This window comes from Pseudonaja textilis, chromosome 7, assembly GCF_049901715.1.
Source record: "Pseudonaja textilis isolate UNSWEBS1 chromosome 7, rPseTex1.2, whole genome shotgun sequence".
Taxonomy (NCBI): Eukaryota; Metazoa; Chordata; class Lepidosauria; order Squamata; family Elapidae; genus Pseudonaja; species Pseudonaja textilis.
The window spans coordinates 404,591-428,109 of NC_141996.1; the positions used below are offsets into that span (position 1 = coordinate 404,591).

The window sequence follows — 23,519 nt, forward strand, 5'->3', positions numbered from 1 at the left end:
TGGTTCCTGATTCAGGAATCCCTGGACAGAACGCCCAGTTGTCCTCCCTTCCTGGTCTTGGGTGACCGGACACAAGACTGGAAGCTGCCTGGCAAATGGGATTTAAATTATCCCAACAGCCCCCCGGGGACTCCTCCGCTTCAGCCCCCAAAGCTCTCGGGCCTCTGTGGAGGGCTTTCCTCCAGCCAGAGGCCTCCGTGCCAGGACTGGCGGTGCCCAAATGTTGCCAAGGGGGGAGTGCAGAGCCCACCGGGGAGCGTTGGACCTGCCGCAGCCAGCGCTCTCTGGGCCAGCCTGAGCCTCTGGGGGCTCCCAGCCCAGCCCTCCCCCAGCCACTCCAACAAACATGGCCTGCCAAATGCTCCCTCCCCCTTGGGACAGCTGAGCCTGGAGGAGGGTCTGTGGAGGAATGTTCCTGGGCCAACGGACCCTCCCACGCTGCCCCTCCTGTTTGAGCGCCCCTCCTCCAACACCCACAGGCCTAACAGGAGCTGAGGGGGGGGGGTCGGGGGGCTTGTTTGGAATATCCTTTCCTTGGTTGGCAGGAACTTGTCACCTGGCACAGAGCCACCTGGCAGAGGCCTCCTCAGGAGCTGCTCCGCCCCCAGGGGGCCAAGAAGGGCCAGGCGACATCTGAAGCAGGACAACGGGGACCCACGGGGCGGGGCGGGGGGGGGAGCCAGCCGGGCACAGAAGTTGACCTGGGGCAAAAGAAGGGAGTCTCTGGCATTCCTCTGGTGGGGCCCCATTCCCCTGGTCCCCCTCTGTGGTTCTGGGTGTGTGTGTGTGTGCGTGTGTGTGTGTGTGTGTCTCCTCTGCCTTCTTGAGTGGGTCAGTCCAGCAGCCCCACTTCCATGCGCAGCACTGCAAGACAAAAGCCCCCCTCAGCCCCCTCCCCAAAGGCTTCCAAGGGATCTACAGAAAGTACTAGCCAACGGGGGGGGGAGGGGGGGAGGTGGAAAAGGGCCCAGCCCACCCAAACCCTTTCCAGGGACCCCGTCCAGGAGGAGACCAGGCGGCGCAGCCATCCACCCTCACAAAGAAGCCCCGGTTGTGGACTAAGGCCGAAGAGCCCTGGATTGACAGGGTGGGGGCCCCCCTTGTCCAGCGCTCCGGCTCTCAGAGGGGCCGACCGGAGAGATCCGGAGGGCCCACAAGCGGCAGAAGAGAAGGCAGCTGAGAGCTTTGCTGCCCAGCCTGTCGGCGGCCTGCAATGCTCCTTGGAGGCCAGGGAAGGGGCACCACACCAGGGACGGACGGGCGAGGCGGGGGCCGCTTTAATAGATCTGTAGCCACACTGACCAAGGAACAAGGAGTTTTTCCCCCTCCCTGGTGGGGCAGGAGGCAGAAGAGCGGCCACGTCACAAGGCTCCTCGCTTCCTCCGGCCTGGGAGTCCATCACCCGCTCCCCCTAAGGAGGAGGCAGCTTTCGTCCCGCAGCCGCCTTCGCCCCGAGTCCCCCACCGGAGCTTGTTCAGACCTCGGAAGCAGGTCCTGCCCCCTGGAAGAGCATGTGGGAGACCCGCTCCCGGATCTGCTTCGTTCGGACCCCGTAGACGATGGGGTTGAGCATGGGGGGCACGATCACGTAGAGGTCAGCCAGCAAGATGTGGATCCAGCTGGGGATGTTGTGGCCGAAGCGGTGGGTGAGGAAGGAGAAGAAGGCCGGCATGTAGAACATGAGGATGACCGAGATGTGGGAGCCGCAGGTGCGTAGGGCCTTGCGCCGGGCCTCCTTGCAGGGCAGCTGGAAGACGGCCCGGAGGATCAGGGCGTAGGAGGCGGCAATCAGCACCACGTCCACGCCGGAGGAGAGCAGCGTGGTGGTGAAGCCGTACCAGATGTTGACGGTGATGTCCCCGCAGGCCAGGCGGGCGATGCCCATGTGCTCGCAGTAGGTGTGGGGCATGGTGCTGTGGCCGCAGTAGGGCAGCCTCTTCAGGAGGAAGATGGGGGGGAACATGATGGCCAGGCCCCGGACGATGGCGGCGACGGCCACCTTCCCTATGGCGGAAGGCGTGAGAATGGCCAGGTAGCGCAGAGGGTCGCAAACAGCCACGTAGCGGTCGAAGGCCATGGCCAGCAGGATGGTGGACTCCGCGATGAAGCTGAAGTGGGTGAAGAACATCTGGGCAATGCAGGCGTCGAAGGAGATCTCCCTGGAGCCGGACCAGAAGATGGCCAGCATCTCCGGCACCGTGGAGGTGGAGAGCATGAGATCGGCCACTGCCAGCATGGCCAGGAAGAGGAACATGGGCTGGTGGAGGCTGCGCTCTGTGGCGACGAGAAAGAGGAGAAAAGCGTTCCCCGTCAGGGCCACCACGTACATCAGGCAGAAGGGGACCGAGATCCAGACGTGAGACGCCTCCATGCCCGGGATGCCCGTCAGGACGAAGGTTATGGGGTCAAAGCTGCTGTCATTAAAGGCGGCCATGGGGGGGCAGCTTCGCCCAGTGGGATCCTGGCTCCTGGACAAAGAAGAGAAAGCGAGAAGCCTCAGCCCCCTTGCTAAGCCCCCGGGGAAGAGGGGGGTCCTGGGCTCGCTCGCTCGCTCGCTCTCCCGCAGGTGCTTCCTTGCCCCCTCGGAGCAGCAAGCAGCACTCCCCACTAGCCCTGATGGCGTGGCCCAGTTAGGGCAAGGCCACTAGCAAGCTCAGGCAGCCCCGAACGGTCTCCTTTGCTGGCATCTCAAGGAGTTCTGGGCAAGAGGAGCCCCAGTCAGGAGGAAAGAGAGGGTGGGTGACCTCCCCGCGTGGCCTGGAGCAGAAGGAAGGAGCATCTCCAAGGCCTCCCCCTCTTCACTTGAGAGTCTTAGGCCCCCACTGCTGGGAGCCTCCACCCCCTTTGGCTCAGGACCTCAGCTGAACCCGGTGGACTCACCAAGGAGACGCCCGGCCCAGGAGCTGCCCTGCACCCACCTCTTTCCCCCCAGTCCCCCTCTCTCCTACCTGGGCACAGCTCCTGGCTGGCTCCTTCAGCGCCCACCGGAGGACCCGGCTTGCTGGCCGGGGCTCCCGCTGTGGCTGCCTTTCCTGGGGCCTCCTGGCTGCCGCCTTCCTTCGTTCTCCTTCCCGGCAGCAACTGGACGTCCGGCAGAGTTTCTCTGTTTTTGCTGCGGCCTTCTTGCGCCGAATTCCCCCTGCAGTCTCAGGACATGGTAGCAATGGTGGTTGCTGCAACTTCTCTACGAATGTCCAGTCTGCCCCTCCTGCTCTCTGCCCTTGCAAGGCAGCCAAAGCCAGAACCCACCTCAACCTGCTGAGAAGCAGCTGGCACCACGCAAGGTGCCAAGCCAGGGAAGCCCATCCTACCCGCCGGAAGGCAGAAAGGCTGAGCGGGCAGGAAGTTCACTCCGCAAGCTTTGGAAATGATTAACCGGGGAGTCATTAGGGGGTCGCCCCGGGCTGTTCAAGACCCATTTGGGAAACACGTCCAGGGACAACCCCCCCCCCCCAATTAAGAATGAGGAGGCCCCGCCAAAGTAAACCCAGCCGTCCGTCTTTCCCCGCGGCTCCCGCTTTAAGGCGCGTCCTGGGCTTCGTTTAGGTGCAGGTTGTGGGAATGCAGCCTTAGCGCCTTCCCTGACCCGGGTAAGGGGGTCTCGGGGTCAGAGAGCCAAAGGCTGACCACCCACCGCCCGCGACGCCTCCCTGCTGCTGGAGACCAACACGGGACGTCAGCCGACTCTGGATCCCCGCTGGAGGGGAGAGGGGGGTCCTTCGACGGCAGCCAAACGCCCCTTTCCGCGCTCCTTCCCGCTCCAAGCCCCCCGCCCGCCCCCCTCGTTTCTGCCCCGATTCCCGTCCAGGCGGCTGACAAGCCCTGTCCATTGACCGCGCAGCCGGCGGGGCTTAAAGGGTCGCACTGACCCCTTGGCCGCGCCCACCCTCCGGCCAGGCTCAAGGCCCGAGTGCGGGGCCAGCTCGCCGTCTGCACAAAGCTCCGGGGCCGCCCGGGGGGCTCGGCGGCTTCCAGCTGCGGCGCCGGACGCTGCGGAGGTTCCACCCGCAGCCGGGCAAAGGGAGCCCTCCCCGGGCCCGCTCCAAGCTCCGGGCTCCGATGCCGGAGAGCCGCCGCCCCTCGGGCGTGGCCAGGGGAGCTGCCTCCCCGATCCCGGGCGCCCGGTCGGCTCACAGGTGAGGCGGGCGGGGGCGGGGGGGGGGTCCTCGGCGGGGTCAGCTCACCGGTGGCTCCGAGGCGCCTCCGTGCCGCGTCCGCGCTCGGGACCGCTCCTCGGGAAGGCTCCGGCCACCTCGGGAGGGGCGCCGCTATTATTGCCCGTCGCCTCCCCGCCTGGGAACCCAGCCCGCATCCGCCAAGCGCCCCCAGGGACCGTTAACCATTAACCGGGCTGCGCTGCTTCCCGGCTGCCTGACTAAGTTTTATGATATGCTAAAATATCGGCTCCGCTTGGTATCTGCAGAGCAGCTAACAAGGGGTTAAAAGGGAAGAAGGAAGAAAAGGCAACCCGGGCAGATGAAGACCTTGGGCACGTCTGAAGATGCTCAAGGGAGCTGAAATCGGGGGAAGAGCTCCTTGGGGCAAGGGGCCTCAGAAGCCAGGAGAAGAGGTCCGAAGCCCAGCCGAGGAATCTGGGCTCTTAAGGAACTGGGCTCACAGAGCGGCTAAACTCTAAGCCAGGTTAATATTACACAACTCAACAGGGTTGCTTGACGGTGTGATAGGTCGCATATTTAAAAAATAATAATCAAAAAGTTGACTAATAAACTAACCTGGAATGTTCCAACCAATAAACCCTAAGACAATAGGATCCTTGGTGCCCTCTGAACTTGGTGGTTTTCTTGCAAATATTACCCAAACTATCACCAGCACTGATGATGTTCCCTAATTGGGTCATGAAACGTCTGCAAGAAAACCACCCAGCTCAGAGAGCACCCAAGAACCCTCAGTCCGACCCTGAGCTGCAAATATTCCCTTCGAAAAGGTGGAGGGGGCTGCCTGCACCAGATTTGTTGGCAAAAACGGAGAAGCTGAGACATGGAGGAGGAGGAGGAGGAGGAGGAGGAGGAGGAGGAGGAGGAGGAGGAGGAGGAGGAGGAGAAGAAGAAGAAGAAGAAGAAGAAGAAGAAGAAGAAGAAGAAGAAGAAGAAGAAGAAGAAGTTGTTTATTTATCATCCATCTCACATCTGACTCTGAGTGACCGATGAAGATAGAAGCCTCACAGATGCCCCACATTTCAGTCCAAGTGTCTTTAATGGGGCCTGGAAGACCCTCCGGAGGAGTCCTATGTAACAGGGGTGTTAAGGTATTGATTTAATAGCTGTCCAGCTGCTGTAAGGCTGATGCAACCAGGCTGAATCAGCATGGGTATTGCCACTTTGAGGGTGGGTCCACAGGGTTTTACCACTTTAAGGAAGGAGCTGTCTGTATAAAGGCGTCCATGAGAGGGCATACCTCTCTCTCCTTGTGTTCTGTCTCCATTGTGGTTCTCCAGTGCAGAGTAAAGAAGATCGATTGATCGCCAGGTATTTGCCTACCTCATCTATGTATGTATATAGCAGCCTTGTATATAAACCACTGTTAGAAGACAAAGCCTGGGTTGTCTCACAATAGTAGTCACGTTGCAAACACTCTGACATCCAAAGCTCTGTCGACTCCGTAAGTGAAGAGAGGCAGGATCAAGCCTTCCAGATGTTGAGCAGGACAACTTCATAAGCAACCCCGGTGGCAGCTCTGTGATCATGGATGGGGAGAAACGAGGTCACAGAAGGAGAAGGAGAGGCCACTAGGCATCCTCTTCCAATGACTCCTCGCTTTGCTCTCCGTGAAGGTTTCTCAGGGCAGCGACTGAAGGCCATGCCCAGCTCAGCTACAAAACCAAGACTGAAGCTTTGGCCCCTTGAAAAGCACCTGGGAGATTCTCTTATTTGATGGAATCCACGTCGGAAGTTAAACTCAGAGTCACTCAAACCGCAAGATAGATGGCAAATAGAGAGTTGATGATAATAATAATAATAATAATACAGGCACCTGACCACATAATACCCCAGACTTAAGAACAGTCGATAGAAAGAACCAAAAAACCCGAAGTCTGCATAGTGGACGTGGCCAGAGGCAGCAGAAGAGAAAAGAAGGAACCGGAGAAGATAACAGAATACGAAGACCTGCAAACAGAGGTAGAACAACTGCATCGAAGGCAAGCCAGGGTAATACCGATAGTAATAGGCGCCTTGGGAAAGGCCCTGAAAAATATCTTTTCTTTTGGGCTTAAAGGATAGAAAACTTGGGGGGGCGGGGATCTGGAACTTTGATGTTATATATGCTGACAGCAGCAGGAATATTCCATGCACAAGAACGGAAGGACCCATGGGTTTTGGTAAAAAATTCATCCAAGCAATAGAAGCTATATATCATAAGCAGACGGCAAAGGTAATGATAGAGGGAGAATTAACGGACTCTATTGATATAAGAAAAGGAACAAGACAAGGGTGCCCACTGTCACCTTTGTTGTTTGTGTTAACCTTGGAAGTGCTAAACAGATATATTAGAGAAGAAAAGGACATAAAAAAAAAGAATTTAAATTGCAAGCATTTGCAGATAATCTGGTTTTCATCTTAGAAGACCCACTAGAAACAGCATTAAAATTGATAGAAAAGATAGAGGTATGTGGGAAGGTGGCTGGTTTGAAAATAAACAAAGACAAAACAAAGATTTTGACAAAGAATATGTTATCAAGACAAAAGGAAGAACTGGCGGATGTATTAAAAATCCAGACCACGAATAAGATCAAGTACTTGGGGATACATTTGACAGCAAGATGTAGTACACTAAAAGAGAATAACTATATTAAACTTAAGCAGCAGATAGCACTAGATTTGGCGAAACGGGAAAATTTACAACTGTCATTAATAGGGAGAATATCAACAATCAAGATGAATATATTACCCAGAATTTTATATTTGCTTCAAACAATTCCAATGAGGCTTGGAAAAGATTATTTTGAAGATTTAAATAAAATTGTGTTGAAATACATATGGCAAGGTAAGAAAGCGAGAATAAAATTAAAACTTTTGCAAGATGCTAGAATAAAAGGAGGATTTCATTTGCTTAATTGGGAGTTGTACTACCAAGCTACAAATTTGATGTGGGTTAAGGAACGGATAACATTAAGAAATGCTAGATTGTTGACACTAGAAGGACATGATCTGTTGTTGGGGTGGCATGCTTTTTTATGGTATAAAGGAACTAAAACACAGGGGTACTTTAGAAGACATTATATACGGGAGTCTCTGTGGTTAAACTGGGAGAAGACTAAAAGGCAATGTTATTTGAAAATTCCAGTCTGGCTATCGACTATTGAAGCTTTTTCTTATCCCACAATATACAAAAAGGAACAAACAGTTAGATATGGTGAAATGTTGAATGAAAAGTGTGAACTTAAATCTATGCAAATATTAGAAGAACAAGATATAAAGATGAATTGGTTTTCATAAGTGCAAATACATTCAAGGTATGATAAAGATTCTAAAACAGAAGGTTTCTATGATAAATTGACTGATTTAGATAAGATTTTGACAGGTACTGATGAAAAGGTGATTTAAAAAATTGTATGGATATCTATTAGAAGTTAAGCTAGAAGATGAACAAGTTAAAAAAACAATGATTGCTTGGGGGAAGAATTTTGGATATGGGATTGATCTAGAGAAATGGCAAAAATTGTGGTCTCAAAATTATAAAATGACGTTATCAACAGCATATAAAGAAAATTTGTATAAGATGTTTTATAGGTGGCATTTCCCCGCAACAAGAATAGCAAGAATGTTCAAGAATAAATCTGAAAAATGTTGGAAATGTTATCAAGTACCTGGCTCATATTACCATATGTGGTGGACTTGTGCGGACGTTAAAAAATACTGCACTAAAATCCACATGTGGTTGGAAAAAAATGACAAAAAAGCATATAGACTTGAAACCAGAGATATTTATACTGGGAATTTTACCTGAAATATATAGTAAAGAATTGAAATACCTGACTGTAAATGTATTAACAGCGGCTAGGAATTTATTTGCCAAAAACTGGAAAAATGAGAAAGTACCAACACAGGAGGAAGTTATTAAGAAAATAATGGAATGTTCTGAAATGAGTAGATTGACATCTGAAATCAGAGAACAAGATGATAAACAACTTTATAAAATTTGGGATCTATTCTATCAATGGTTAGACAATAAAACATGGTAATGAAATATGTAGATTTTTAGAACATAATGAATATATAAAAATGTATTTTTTTTATTCTATCTACAAAATGATTGTAGGATAGATCTGAGACGATAATATGAACTGTCACAAAACGAATTAAATAAAATATGGAGCCATGTGGTGACCCACACGTACTGCCAGCACTTGGCCGGGGTGAAGCTGGCCTGTGCGGATGTCACCGCCAACAACCTGTACGGGCTGAGCGTGGCCCTCCGTGTGGGCCTCTCCGACATCTGCTCATCTGCCTCTCCTACGCGCTGATCCTGCGGACGGTCAAGGCCTTCGGCACCTGCGGCTCTCAAGTCTGCATCATCCTCGTGACCCTCATGCCGGGCCTCTTCTCCATCCTGACCCACCATTTCGGGCACAGAGTGGCCCCCCACGTCCACGTCCTGCTGGTTAACCTCTTCCTGCTGTTCCCTCCCACCCTCAACCCCATCGTGTACAGCAGGGGTGTCCGACCTTGGCAACTTTGCTGGCTGGGGAATTCTGGGAGTTGAAGTCCTCCAGGCTTAAAGTTGCCAAGGTTGGGCACCCCTGCTGTACAGCGTCAAGACGCGGGAGATCCGGGAGCGGGTGCTCCATGCCTTCCTCGGGAGGAAGAAGAGAGTCTGAAAACCCCGCCCCAGCCATGGGATGCATGTTCCCCCTCCCCCAAAGCCCCAAGGATGCACATCTGGAAGCAAACAGGGAGCCTTGGGGAGCCCCCTCCAAAACCCTCAGCTGGAAATGACAAGCTCCCATTCTCGGGACAGAGAATGAAGACGGGATCCCTCTTACTGGGCGGCACTTTTCAAGTGACTTTGAACGGTTTCCCGCTTAGGAACATTTCATTCTTTGGTTCAGGACTCCTGCTGGGACGATAATCTAACATCGGGGAGAAACTGGCACTTTGATTTATTGCAACCCGTAACCTTTCAAGTACGAAGCACTTGCTACACCAGAATAAAAACTGCCAGTATAAAGTAGGCAAAGGTGTGTCTTATTTTCTGAGAGATTATTTTGGGGAGGTGGGGGGGGGTAGCTGAGCCCCAAGACCAGGCTCTGGTGACCTGCTGTGCATGATGCAAGTTGCCAGCAGAAGAAGCCCCTTACCAAGAGTCTTGCCCTTTTACGACTTCTGGAGAAGTTTTAATAAATGCATCCTGCTCTTTGCCCTTCATTCTTTTCTCACTTTGTAATCGGTGAAGGTGGGTACAAGCATTCTGTAAACAGATCAGTGTACCTCAACACAGGCCGGCACAACTCATGAAGGAGAAAGGCCTCCCTGGCACATTAAAAATAATTGTGGGTCACAGAGAAACAGGAATGCACCAATCCGTTGTTGGGTGGCACCAATGGAGGCTGTTGAGGTAATTCCCCGTTAGGAGAATGAGCGCACACAGGGAAACGTAGTGAGAGTAGTGAAGAAGAACACACAACCAGCACACAGATACACTGTATAGTAAAACGTAGGTTTTTACTTCCAGTAAAAACGGTTAAGCAAAGTTCAACAAACAGTCCAAGTCATTCACGGTGAAAGCAGTCAGTTTTCAGTCCAGGGATAATCCAATTAACAAACTCCAGTGTCATAAACAGTTTAGTAACAGACTTACATCAAATCCAAGAATAACCACGATCATCAAAAGTCAATAGGGAAATGCAGGGGCAACACTCTCAGCAACAACAGAACAACCCAGGTTTCTGGCTCCATCTTATGGCCGTTTGAGGAACCACACCCAATTACAATTTTTAGCATTCCCTTAAAGAGACAGTATTAAAATGTCTATCCTGGCTTGTATATTTTCCAAACCAACTGTTAGGTGATTTACATTTCTAACAGAGACAAACGTATTGAGGAGGCTGGAGGCATTCTGTTATGCCCCTGTCAGAATGTGATTCGGAGGGGAGGCCGAGCAGTTGACAGGGAGTGGGAGTGTGGCTCCGGTGGCTGTGGAAGAAACTGGGGAAGGGCAAAGTCCGCCGGACAGGGCAGGGGAGAGGTAGAGCAAGGCAGAGGGAATGTGGAGGAAGACCCAGGCCCAACCCCTCTTCATCTTAGGATGCACAGGGAGGAACAGAGAAGGGAGCAGCATGGGTTGCCTGGCTTACAGGGGAGGAAAGGGCCCTGATTCCCTTCATTGGCTGTGACACAGTGTTTAAAAGGGAAGCTGTGCACAGCAAACTATTGGGAGCAAATCGTGAATTATCTGGTATTGTGGAGGCTTATCTGTGTTCCTGGCATCTTCCCAACTGTGTGTGTTTTGGCTGTGCTTTGCAATTTCTTCTCCTGCCCTGTCCAGTTAATTAGTGCAGCATGGTTTGTGTGGATTTTTAGTTACAGTTTGTCTATACTTTGTTTTCGGACTGAATTTCCTCCACTTAACGGCTGTTCCTAAGAGTGTTCTTTCTCCAGCCAAGGGGAACTGGACATTGGGGGCAAAGTTGGAGATAATAAAGGGCCTCTTCTGGCTTTGTTGACTCTGTTGCCTTTGTGCCACGCTCCTTTGGGTCATCTCACATTCAGCAAAGGGTTTTTCAGGGTGGGGGTGGCTGTGAAAACCTCCGGGGTCGTGGGAGTTCCTTCTTGGGACAGCAACACTGGGCAACTGTGCGAGAGTGACTTTTCAGAAATCGCCGGCCATGACCACACCTTGAATAGGCTGCTTTAAAGCTTTCTTTCTGGGAGAGTTTTATTTTTTTAACCGTGAAAGCTCTAATCTCTCTAAAGTTATCAAGTTCATCTTCAAAAAGCAAAGCAATTGGGTGAACGGAATCACCGAGTTGGGAGGGACCTTGGAAGCCTTCTGCCCCAACCCCTTCCCCAAGCAGGAGATCCTGTACCATTCGGGCCACAGGGCCGTCCAGTCTCGTCTTGAAAACCTCCAGCGCGGCTTCACCGTTCTGGCCTCTCGCTTCCTGGTTCAAATGCTGACGCAGCAAAGTTGCTCCAGTTTTGTGTCCCGGTTTTTGACAGCGTGCAAAAAATAAATCTAGTCGTTACTTGAATCCATTGAAAGCGTTGCAGATTGTATCCCTGTAAAGTGGGTTAAGAGAAGCTTCCCATCTGGGGCCGTCTATCCCTTCCTCAAGTAAGGAATTCAGTTTAAGGCACAACAGAGAAATGGCCACGCTTGCAAGGTTGCAGGAGATGCCAATCTACACAACGTCCAGCAATCTGGTTTTATTTATTGAAACAATTCGTATGGCCAGTCAAGTCACAAACTGCAGCTCCAGATGTCATAGCATGGGAATCACGGGAATGAAACAAAACCCTACAAAACAGAACCTCAGGAAACAAAGAGACAGGAGGAGAACGTGGTATTGCAGGCTGCCCACAGCCTGGAGTTCGATCCAGATGGGGCTGGGGATGGACTCAGCCTTCCACCCTTCCCAGGTCAGTAAAACGAGGACCCAGATTGTTGGGGGCAAGAGGCTGACTCAGACAGCATGGTAGAGCAGTATATAAGGGCTGTTGCTGTTGCAATGTGGTTTAATTAAGGCCACCCCACCACTGTTTATCCAAAGACCTTTCCATACGTGCCCATCCGTCACTCGTGCCTAATGCCCAGAGGGGAACCCTTGGCCTTCAAGGCCTTACAGAAAGTCAGGAGGGTCGTGGCCATCTAAATTCTGGGGGGGCAAGGTCTTCCAGAGGGCAGGTGCCCCGTCAGGAAAGGCACGGCTCCAGGTTCTCACCAGATGGCATGGCGGAGGGGACCTGGCACATCTCCACCCCCTGCCATCTGAATCAGTGGCGGCCTCCGGGGGGGCTCCAACTGCAGCCCCGATAAAGAGTATTGCAAGAACCCAACCCCAAGAGGCGAGGAAGGTTCGAGGCTGTAAAACCAGGCCTGCTCCTCAGCCTTGCTCTTTCCTACCCACGCCCCCAGAAACTCCACGCCCTGCAACAAGCCTCTGCACCACCCCTTGGTCCAGGTGTGCAATGGAGAACCTTCCGTGTGCTGGTGTTACTTCATTCGTGGTGGTGGATCACCCCACAGGACGTACAGGAGACTCCTTGGGCCTTGGGAGGCTGAAGGCTAAAAGACAGGAAGAAGGGGGTGAATGTGTGCTGTTGCCAGAGTGGAGGGTGATTATTTTCCTTTTTTCTTCTTTTATGTGGTTTTTCTGTTCAGGGAAGCTGCCTTGAGTCTCCACGTGTGAGTAGGGGGCAATATCATTTTTCTAAAACAAAACAAATGTCTAATTTAATGAAAAGAAGGACCAGAGGTGGCACGATAGTATTATTCCACCATTGGAGGGGCTGCCCAAGGAAGGAGGGGTCAACCTATTCCCCAAAGCACCTGAAGGCAGGACACGAAGCAACAGGTGGAAACGAAGGAGAAACTTCCCAACAGGGAGGACAATTAGCCAGGGGAATGACTTCCCACCAGAAGTTGTGGGGGCTCCATCACTGGAGGTTTTTGGGAAGAGACTGGACAGCCATTGGTGTGAAATGGTGTTGAGTTTCCTGCCTGAGCAGGGGGGTTGGACTAGAAGACCTTTAAGGCCCCTTCCAAGTCTATTATTCTATTGTTCTACTGTGGACTTCAACTTCCGGGAGTTCAAGTCCACCACAAGTCTTAAAAGTTGCCAAGTTTGAAGTGCAACCTCCGGCTCAAGGCAGGAGGCCAGTCAAAAGGTTGCCCGGTCTATTTTTGAAAACCTCCTCTTACCTCGACGTCAAATAGAGGAGAAAGCAGAGCAAACCCATCAAGTCGCTTTCACACCTCCTCCCTTCTGGTGTCACTGACTGGAACTGGTCGCAAAGAGAGGAGAACGACTGAAACGCCGTGTCTCCCGTTCCCAGCCCTGGGAGGCCATCCAAAAGAAGGCCAAGATACTGAAGGCCACTAGAGTGTCCAAAGGGTAGAATGAAGGCACCCCCCACCCTCGTGCGGATACTACCAGTTGCAGCACAGAGATTTGTAATGCACACTTGTCAACTGCCCAGAATCACTCGGGTGAGAGGGCAATGTAAAAATTCTCAAGCTGCGGGTCAGTTTTGGACCTCTTGAAACGGTGCAGAGACTCCAGGCTAATGATGCGCTTGAGTCCTCCCTCGCCCGGTGGGTGTTTCCCTACCCTTACAGTTATGCAAATTAAAATATGCCCATGATTGACGAATGTGATTGGGCCAAAGACACACGGGGCTGGCGCATGCGGTTAGTGAGGCCAGACGTGGAAGGATCCTTTGAGGAAAAGGGGTGGAATGACGACAGCAACGGGGTAGTGAGGCAAGCTGCCCATTCATGAGAATTACCTGAGTGGGTCTATCTTGCACCGTCCTTCATTCCGGGGCTTTTTCTTACTTCCAGGCATCCTCCCTGCATTTTATTCAGGTTTCTTGATCTTCCAAGGTTACATGGCTAAACTGACAGAGCTTTGCCCGCCAAAACAACCGGACACAAAGAGAGTTCCCCGCTCCCATGCTAACTACCACTCTGCTGAACAACTAATTCCCACAACCGTCTCTATGCCTCAGAACGTCAAACATAGGAGAGCTGTATGACCTGTTATCCTTCTCTTCTTTCCATCTTTCCCGTTACCTGCATATCCTTCGCTCCGCCCCAGCGGTGTCGCCTAGTTAGGGTAAGGGAACATGTGCAAGGAACAAGCAGAGAGCACCAAGGACCCCCCGATAATTCTGTTGCTCGTGTCTCGTGATTCCTGTGGATTGCCTTTATTTGGTATTTGATTCTCGTTTACCGTGACTGGTTAGTCTCCCACAATCACTGAGCGCTGTCTCTGATGATTTACGGGGATTGTCTTTTATGAGTATGATTTATCACTTGCTGTGTATATATACACTGAGAACTTCTGCACCAGAGACAAATTCCTTGTGTGTCCCGTCCATTTTGGCCAATAAAGAATTCAATTCTATTCTATATTCTGTTCTTATTCCCTATTCTGTTCCCTACTCCCATTCTTTTAAGTTTTTCAAAACCTGAGAACATGACACAGAGAGAGGAGGATGGTTTCCTTGTCCTGACCAAGGTCGTATTTTCTCTTCCACTCTTGCCTTCCCTTCAAAACTCCCACTGGAGCCCAAGGAGCCCCAGTTGGCCAATGTTTTGCCCTCCCTCCCCCAGGGACTAAGGGGAATGGCTGGGTCCACCGGGTGCCTGAGGAGACGGCTCCCAGCCCACTGGGTGCCCCTCTTTGCTCCATCCGTGCCATCTGCAGAGGCTCCGGCCCACCCTGGGCCTCTTCCAGGACTGGCAATACTGCAGGGAGAGCAATTTCTCCCAGGAGGGAAGACTTGAAAAAGCAACGAGGACCCAGAGACGGGCTGAGCTTGAATTCCAGGTGAGGCTTTCTCTTGGTCTGTTTGAGTCTATAAAGGGTTCTTTCCTCATGGAAGGTGCAAGACTTGTGCCGCACAAGGTGGGCTCTGGAGGATGCGTGACACCCCACTCGAAAGGACCCCACAAAGCTGCCTCTGCCTGGTGAGTGTCCAAGCCCAAGAGATGCAGAAATGCAAGCATCCTGTTTGCTAGCATTGTTGGCTTCCTGGTTCGGTTTCTAAATCGGTAGCCAACATTTGCCTGCTTTTTCAGGGGACTGGAGGCTAAAACTTACGAGAGCGGTTGCTGCAACTGGGTATGTCTAGTCTCGTGAAAAGAAGGACTAGGGGAGACAGGATAGCTGTCTGCCAATATTTGAGGGGCTTCCCCAAAGATGAGGAGGGAGGGTCAACTTATTCTCCAGAGCCCCGGAGGGCAGGAGAAGAAGAAACGGTGGAAACTCATCAAGGAGAGAAGCAACCTGGAGTTAAGGAGGAATTTCCTGATGGTCGGAACAACCAACCAGTGGAAACAGCTTCCGATGCTGTAGTTGTTCCATCGGGGAAGTTTTTTAGAAGATGTTGAACAACCATTTCTTTGGAATGGTGCAGGTTCTCCTGCTTGGGCAGGGGCTGGACTAGGCGACCTCCAAGGTCCCTCTTCTTCTTCTGTTATTCATTTGTAAAGTTGCCCCTTTAATTTCCACTCCTACCAAAGCACATTGCTGTCACTGTGGGACCCGAGCTGCCCACTTCTTGTGAAGCTCTTCCAAGCTTCTGCTGGAGATAGTTTAGCCTAGAACAAGATTTGCATAGGATCGGAGGAGACTGAGAAGGTTTCCTGCCCTGGTGGATCCCTGATGCTCTCTGAGCTTGGTGGTTTTCAGTGGAAGATCACAACAGACGATGTTGCCTAGTTGGGGTAATGAAACTTCTGCAAGGAAACCATCAAGCTCAGAGAGGATCGCAAGGATCTCACTGTCCTCCTCCTCCTCCTCCTCCTCCTCCTCCTCCTCCTCCTTTGCTCTGCACATTTTCCAGCGATGTTGCCTCGTTTGGTAATGAAACACTTGCAGGAAAACAGCCAAGCTCCGAGAGCAGCCTCACTGCAACCCTGAGCTACAAAGATTCTGGCTTTCCTGCAGCTCTGAACTTTCTCAACTAAAAGCCACACCCAGCCAGGCACCGCCACGTAAATACTAGACACAGCTCAGTGCATACATCCTGGGGAGAGAGAGAGAGAGAGAGGAGTCCCCAAGGATGGGCTCCAATGAGAGGCTGGAAGCTTGGAGCCTCCACTCCCAGTGACCGTCTTCATCCTCTGCCTCTTTCTCTGCTCTGATTGACAGGTGTTACGATCTCCAGTGAAGCTGGTGGCCAAAGCGATAGGTGCACCTGGGATGACCTGAAGGATGGGCAACTTGACATACTCCTGGTCCTTTCTCTTTGTGCTGCATGGCATCCCGGGGCTGGAGGCCTACCACCTCTGGTTCTCCGTGGCCGTTTGCGCTGGCTATGTGATCCTTATTGCTGGGAATTCTATCATTTTACTCGTCATTGTCTCAGAACCGGCCCTCCACAGGCCCATGTACTACTTCCTCTGCATGCTGTCTACTATCGACTTGGCAGCCACCACCTCTGCCTTGCCCAAGATGCTTTCCATCTTCTGGTTCCAGGCTGGGGAGATCCAGTTTAATGCCTGCTTGACCCAGATGTTCTTCATCCATGCTTTGTGTATGATGGAGTCGGCGGTGCTGCTGGCCATGGCCGTAGACCGTTACGTGGCCATCTGCTTCCCTCTCAGATACAATTCTTTCTTCACCGGCTCCCTAGTTGCCAAGATGGAGATCGCGGCGGTTGTCAGGGGGACCCTGCTGATGTGCCCGTGTCCTTTCCTGATCAAAAGGCTGTCCTTCTGTCGGACAAACGTCATCCACCATACCTACTGCGAGCACATGGCGGTGGTGAAGTTGGCCTGTGGGGACACCAGGATCAACAGTCTTTATGGGCTGAGTGTGGCCTTGATTGTCATTGGAGGGGACCTTCTGTGCATCGGCCTCTCTTACTTCTTCATTGTCCGTGCAGTGCTGCGCCTCTCCTCCAGCGAGGCCAGGCTGAAAGCTTTCGGCACTTGTGGCTCCCACCTCTGTGTCATCACCATATCTTACAGCCCAGCCCTCTTCTCGTTTTTCACCCACCGCTTTGGCCACAACGTGGCCCCCCACGTTCACATCCTCCTGGCCAACTTTTACCTTCTCTTTCCTCCTTTGCTGAATCCCATCGTATACGGAGTGAGAACCAAGGAGATTCGGAACCAGGTCATCAGAGTGTTCCTCCCAAACAAGGTCCTGGTCCAATCCAGGTCTGTCTGAATCTGCTCCCCAGATCTCCTTCTTGCCCGCTTAGCTGCAGCTGGACTGTGGGACCGGTTGGGGATCCCGCGCTTGTAGGCTGCCCCAGGGGGCCTCAGCTGCACGGCAGGCTTGGCCCCCTTTTCCAGAGGCCCCCCAGGGCACACAGGCAAAAAATGGAGAAACTGCCTTGGCTACCAGTGCTGTCAAAATGTACCATCACCAGATTTAGAACTGAATTTCCTCCAGTCACCTTGATTGCTTATGCCAGAAATAAGATCTTGGGAGGAGGAGGTGAATGGAAGGATAGGTGCAGATGTGCCGAGTGGATGGGAGCCTTTGTGCTCAAATCCTGCTTGCGATGAGCTTGTGAGGGGCCTGCTCAGAAGGAACCAGGCAGATCCAACGCAGCCAAACCAAGCGGGCCTCTGGACCAGGCCTGGGTCCTTGCTCCCAAAGGTCAGAATTGCCACGGAGAAGGTCACAGAAACAGCACCCATCAAGATCAGACAATGATCACAGAACCACCACCAGTCATAAGAAGGTTAACCGTTAACTGCCATGCAGTGAGTCACAAATGACCCAGCAATTGTCACTGAAAAGCTGAGGTGTGATATAAAAGTAACCTGTACTAATGATTAATGATAAATAAGGATCATAGGTATTAAGGATAGGTATGAATAGATGTTAAAGGAATAAGCCAATATTAAAGATGTATAATAATAACTGTAATATAAAGGCAATATGTATTGATGATTAATGATAAACAAAGATAATATAGATTAAGATAAGTACGAATAGATGTTAAAGTATAAGATAATATATGTGGATGTCAATACTGTTGAAAAAGTAACTGAGATTTGTACTGGTGGAAAATAATAAAAATTTATTGGGAAAAAAGAAAAGAAAAGCTGAGGTGATGTGAAAAGGAATATGTGAGGGAGGCTTTGGGCAAAGGGAAAGAGGACAAGCTGTTGAAGACCCCAATCCGTGGACATCCCTGTCATCTGCAGAAGACGCTCCGCTCTTCCCCAGTTCTTGGGAAATCCCTGGGCCTGAGCATAGCAGAGCAAGTGAACATGTCTCTGTATGCGCTCTGTACCCACGTATGATGCAGAAGAAATTGTGAACAATAAAGCTTGTGTAGGTTGACAGAGATTCTATGTGTGCTTTGTGCTCCCTGGAGACCTCATCACGGCTTCCGATCCTGAACTCGTCCGTCTCCATTGAAAGGGAGTAACTCCAGAGGAAGGAATGGTAGACTGAAAAAGTCCGTGCAAATCTTTCCTTTGGGGTTCCACCATTTTACTGAAACAGGGGACAACTGCAAGTTTGGTATCATCTACACCTTCTTGTTAGCACCTAACTGAAAATTGGGTGTTGTCCTGTTATTTTCCAGTTCATTTTACCCAGTGCAATTTGAACCAACATTTATTTATTTAGCACAAAGGTCTTCAAACTTGACAAGTTTAAGACTGGTGGACTTCCACTCCCAGAATTCCTGAGCTGACATGACTGGAGGAGGAGGAATTCTGGGAGTGGAAGTCCACCAGTCTGAAAGCTGTCAGATTTGAAGACCCCTGATTTAGCTTATGGCAGTGACGTTCCTGCTCCTCCTCCATCCACCCTGCACCCACAGGGGAGGAACTAGCTCCGCGTTCAAACTGACCGGTGGCATTCTACAGCGTCATCTGGGGCTTTTCCCCTCCACCGCTTCAGCCCCAGCGGGATTCACTCCACTGCATGAAACATCATTATTTTCCCATCAAAGTGGCACTTATTCATCTACTTGCTGTAACGTGCTTTCAAACAGCTAGGTTGGCCGAAGCTGAGGCAAGTACTGGGAGCTCATCCCGTCCCATGGTGCTGGGACTCGAACCCCTGGAGCACAGGCCTCCTCTAATATGTTTAAGCCACCACTCCACCACACCTCGCTTGAATCAATAGCCAAATGTCAGGCTGTGATTTTTCGTTCTGTGATATTTGCTGCTTTCCTCCCCCCCGCACCCCGAAAATCAGGGTCAGCAGTCAAAATCAAAACACTGAAGGAATATCATCCGTCTGGGCTCTCAAATTGACCAAAGCGCTGACCGCATCCCTGAGATCAGAAGGCAAATAGCACATCATAAGTAATAGAATAATATAGGTGACCAGAAGACCAGAAGGCCACCTCCGGGTCATAGTCCTGCCCTCCCCCACATACACTCTAAAGCACAGGGACTCAACCCCCCCCCCCTTCCTATGCCAAGACAAGGAGGACAACTAAGTTTTAATTTTTTATGGACAGTCCCAGGGGTAGGATTCTACCGGTTCGGACCGGTCCTATAGAACCGGTTGTTATGGTTCTGTGCACTTTGGAGAACCGGCAAATTGTGCCCCTGGCTGGCTCTGCCCTCCCTGCCCAGTCAGTCCTTATCGCGCATGTGCAGCATTGCGCACATGCCCGACATGGTTGACTGCATTCTCCCCCACCCAGTCACCTCTTAAGGTCTTTCTTTGTTCCCCTCCCGACAATCAGCTGTTCCTATGATCAGCCGTGCTGGGATTCCCCTCGCTGTCTTCCTGCTTCACCCAGGAGGCTTCCCTGAGGCCCAGAAGGTGCAAAAAATGGGGGAGGGGGGGTTGGTGCCAAAAGAGCCATGCCCACCCAGTCACACGGCCACGCCCACAGAACCAGATTTGAATCCCAGCCCTGGACAGTTCCTAAGATGGGCCCAGAGTGGCCCTCTGGGGGAAGGTCAACCCAAGGGCAGAGGACGTGCAGGAGAATGGCAGGGCTTCTCCCACCTTCGCCATCCTTCCAAGTTACAACTGACACCCAAAAACTGTATATGGCCAAGGAAGGAAGGAAGGAGGGAGGGAGGGAGTTGCTCCAGCAACAGCTTAGTGAGGCCAACAGTAGACCGCCTGGCTGATTCAGCAATCCATTGTATGCTTGGAAAACTCCCGCGATGGGACTGTTTCCTGGCCCTTCCTTCACCTGGGAGGCTGCCTAAGGCGCCTGAGCTGAGGTCCAGGGCTGGGAGACGTCTGCCGTAACCCGGAGAGCCAAGACGCAGATCTCAGTCTCCATGGATGCCCCTCTACTCTTGGCCGAAGAATCCCAGAGGCCTCCCCTCAGCCACCCTCTCCCTTTATAAGGACTTTTAGCAACTCAGGTAACGACCATCACTAGGAGAAAATCTCATCCAAAGAAGGAGGAGGAGAAGGAGGAGAAGGAGAAGAGGGTGGGGGAAGGCATTTCCCCTTCCAGTCTCTCACGCAGCATCTCTGGCTCCCTTGAAGGAGACGGGTCCGCATGGGCTGAAGTGGACAATTAACAACCGGGAAGGGGGTGATGCTTCTGGGTCCACCTCCTGGCCCAAGGAGGAGCCGGGAGAGATCATCACAGGGTCTTCAAGGGCCCCAGGCGGCGGAGTTCAGGCTGTTCTTCTGGGAGGGACAATCTCAAGGAGGCTGTGTGAGAATCCAGCCTCTTACGGAGAGGCCGGTTTCCTTCCGGGATGAAGGGTGAAGACGGAAGGTCCCAATCGGAGGCACGAAGCTCTCCAGGGCAGGGAGGGGAGGGGAGGGGAGGGGAGGCGAAGCTGGGACCTCCTGGGGGGCAGAGCAGGAAGGGCCTTAGGAGATCCGTGAACGGCACTGGCAGGCGCGCACAGTGACTCGCCATGGCATCAGCTCCCCTCCCCAATGTCAGCCTGGCGGTGTTTGCCCTGGGCGGCTTCCCTGGTCTGGAGACAGCCTACGGCTGGATTGGCACCACCATCTTCTGCGTCTACTTGGTGGCCGTGCTGGGCAACTCCTCCATCCTCTACATCATCTGGGTAGAGCCCAGCCTGCATAGGCCCATGTACCAGTTCTTGGCCATGCTGGCTGCGACCGACTTGGGCCTCTGTGCCATCACCCTGCCCACCGTGCTGGGCGTCCTCTGGTTCCGCCTGAGGCAGATTAGCAGCCGGGCCTGCATTGCTCAAGCCTTCTTCCTCCACGCCTTTGCCCTCATGGAGTCGGCCGTGCTCTTTGCCATGGCGGTCGACCGTTTCGTGGCTATCCGGTACCCCCTGAGGTACTCCGAGCTGCTGAGCACCCCCCGGGTCCTGCGAATTGGGCTCGCCCTCTTCCTGAGGAGCACCCTGACCTTACTGCCCGCCTTCTTCTTCCTTGCCCGGTTCCCCTACTGCCCACACCCCAGGCTGTCCCATTCCTACTGCCTGCACCAGGACCTGATTCGCTCGGCTTGCAGCGACACCACTTTCAACAACTTCTATGTGCTGGTCCTGATCTTCCTCAGCATGGGCTCAGACCTCCTCTTCATCCTCCTTTCCTACAGCCTGATCCTGAGGGCCCTCCTGGGCATGGCGTCCAGCGGCCTCAGCCCCATCAAGGCCCTGAGCACCTGTGCCTCCCACCTCTGTGCTGTCCTGGTCTTCTGTGCTCCTGCACTTGGGCTGTCTATCATACACCGGTTTGGGCAGCATGCGCCGCCCTTGGTCTATGCCCTCATGGGCAACGTCTACATCCTCTTCCCACCATTGATGAATCCCGTCCTCTACAGCCTGAAAACCAAGGAGATCTCTGGCCGGCTCCTCCAAATGCTCAGGAGCCTCTGGAAGGTGTAGCGCAAGGGAAGACGGGGGGGCGGGGGGGGTTCGTCTCTGCCCAGACAGACAGGGCCCTCCTCCCTCTCCTTGTTAGAGGGCCAAGCAATGACTGGAAGGACCCTGGCTCACCAACCTCCCGAGGCTTTCAGGGCCACTGCCGGGACCTTCCTGATCTTTGAATAGGTTTTGCACGAGGACAGTGAGGAATTCTAGGATCCCCGTTTTTAAATATATTCCACAGCTTGAGACGATCGACCAAATCCGAGGCCTTTTAACCCCCCTCTTCTCTGGGGCAGCCCCTCAAATATTGGAATACTGCTGGGGGAGAGAAGATTCCAGTATTTGAGGGGCTGCCCCAGAGAAGAGGAAGGGGGCAACCGATTCTCCAGAGCGCTTGAGGGCAGGATAAGAAATGACGAATAGAGACTCATCCAGGAGAAACCAGCTTAGCACCAAGAAATTTCCCGACAGTGAGAGCAATCCACCAGTGGCTGCTCCAACACTGGAGGGTTTGAAGAAGAGACTGGACAGCCGTTGGTCTGGAAGGGTATATAGGGTCTCCTGCTTCAGCAGGGGGCTGGACTAGACGATCTCCAAGGTCCCTTCCAATGCTGTTCTTCTGTTACTCTCAATGTAGCATGCTGATATGTCTTTGATAATGTTTCCTTCTCAGTTATCCTACCTCCCCCTGCCATCAAGTTTCATGTTTTTAGCCTTTTCAAAAGCCACGTTGAACTTTTTTTTCCTCGTGTCAGGTTGTAATCTGCATTGGATGACCTTAAGCATTCTTCTATTAGTGTGTGAAATTAAGGATATTGAATGATAATATGCACACTCAATATATGGGACCACAATGTGAAGTGAGAACCATCAGAAGTCGCCTTCGGAGGTTGTGGGAGCTTCATCCCTGGAAGCTTTCAAGAAGAGACTGGACTGCCCTCTGTCGGAAACGGTATAGGGTCTCCTGCTTGGGCAAGGGGGTTGGACTGGATGACCTACAAGGTCCCTTCCAACTCTATCAATCTGTATCTGTATCTGCCATCAAATTCTCCCCACTGAATATAATCTTCTTCTAGACACTGAAGTCTCTGAGTTATAATGCAAGATTAGAAAGAGTGCCCAGTGCAGGTGTATTTTGTCAAATAAAGCTTTGCTGTTGAGCATTCTGATCTGTGCAGCAAAAACTGGTGATTTGCAACTGGACAATGGAAAGAATTTGGCCTTCGCATAAAGCAAAACTGAGGCTGTCAGGCTCTGATTTCTTGTTGTTTTGGAAAGTTTGCTGCTTCCCCCACCACCACCACCAAAAAAAATATCAGTGCCAGTAATCCACATTTTCTCACCTATCACTCGCTTGTGTCAGGAGGGCACATGACACACAGGTTGGCATTACAGCACAAAAAAAAAAAAAACCTAGCTTTTTGTGTTTGCATGTTCCAGGGGTCTCCAAAACGGGCAATTTTAAGATCATGCTGGCTGAGGAATTCTGGGAGGTGAAATCCACAAGGCTCGAAGTTGCCAAGTTTGGGGATCCCTGACTTATACATCTCGTTTGCAGGAAGCCAAAGTCATTCCGTTGCGCGTTTCATGCAAACTGGCCCTTCAGGGTTGCCCTGGAGCTTCTTCCCCCCTGTGATATTCCCCCAATCCCTCCCCCAAAAGGAATTCTTGGTTGAAGAGTAATAGTTAAGGAGGCTTCATAATATGAGGGAGGCAAGGCCCCCTTTCTTACTTTCAAGTTTTATTTTGCAAATAAAATGTATCTGCAATTGCATTTACTTTTTACCGTTTGCTAAGCGGAACTCAATTAGCAAGGTAAGAAGAGCTTTGCTGGATCCTGCAAGTATCTCTCAGGGCAAGCAAGGAAGAGAAGCCCTCCGTTCCCCTTCACTGGATCCCTCGGCCATCCCCGCAGGCAGCTTTCTACCAGCTTCCCTCCGGAGGCCGTGGGGGCTCCGTCCCTGGAGGTTTGAAAGAAGAGGCGGGACAAGCCTTGCTCTGAAGTGGTCTGGGGTCTCCTGCCTGAGCAGGAAGGGGCTGGTCTAGAAGACCCCACAAGCTCTCAAAAGGGTCACCAC

The 23,519-nt window shown here is 52.1% G+C and overlaps 3 protein-coding genes across 4 annotated transcripts; 2 read left to right on the forward strand and 1 right to left on the reverse strand.

Moving 5' to 3' along the window:
- Positions 1-1,255: 1,255 nt before the first annotated feature.
- LOC113450454 (olfactory receptor 52B2-like) lies at positions 1,256-4,322 on the reverse strand. Of its 2 annotated transcripts, none has more exons than XM_087936859.1 (3): positions 4,185-4,322; positions 2,949-3,139; positions 1,256-2,468 (listed from the first exon to the last, which is right to left on the reverse strand). In XM_087936859.1, exon 3 carries the CDS (start codon positions 2,432-2,434, stop codon positions 1,475-1,477), a length of 960 nt encoding a protein of 319 aa, XP_087792985.1. In that variant the 5' UTR covers positions 2,435-2,468; positions 2,949-3,139; positions 4,185-4,322; the 3' UTR covers positions 1,256-1,474. The 2 variants fall into 2 exon arrangements, with proteins under 2 accessions (XP_087792985.1, XP_026577430.2); XM_026721645.2 differs by having other exon boundaries at positions 2,949-3,146; positions 4,185-4,291.
- Positions 4,323-15,901: 11,579 nt separating this feature from the next.
- Positions 15,902-16,861, forward strand: LOC113450453 (olfactory receptor 52P1-like). Its single transcript, XM_026721644.1, has one exon. It carries the CDS (start codon positions 15,902-15,904, stop codon positions 16,859-16,861), a length of 960 nt encoding a protein of 319 aa, XP_026577429.1.
- A 3,647-nt stretch (positions 16,862-20,508) lies between these two features.
- LOC113450452 (olfactory receptor 51G2-like) lies at positions 20,509-21,459 on the forward strand. Its single transcript, XM_026721642.1, has one exon. The coding sequence runs from the start codon at positions 20,509-20,511 to the stop codon at positions 21,457-21,459; it is 951 nt and encodes a 316-aa protein (XP_026577427.1).
- The last annotated feature ends 2,060 nt before the right edge of the window (positions 21,460-23,519 follow it).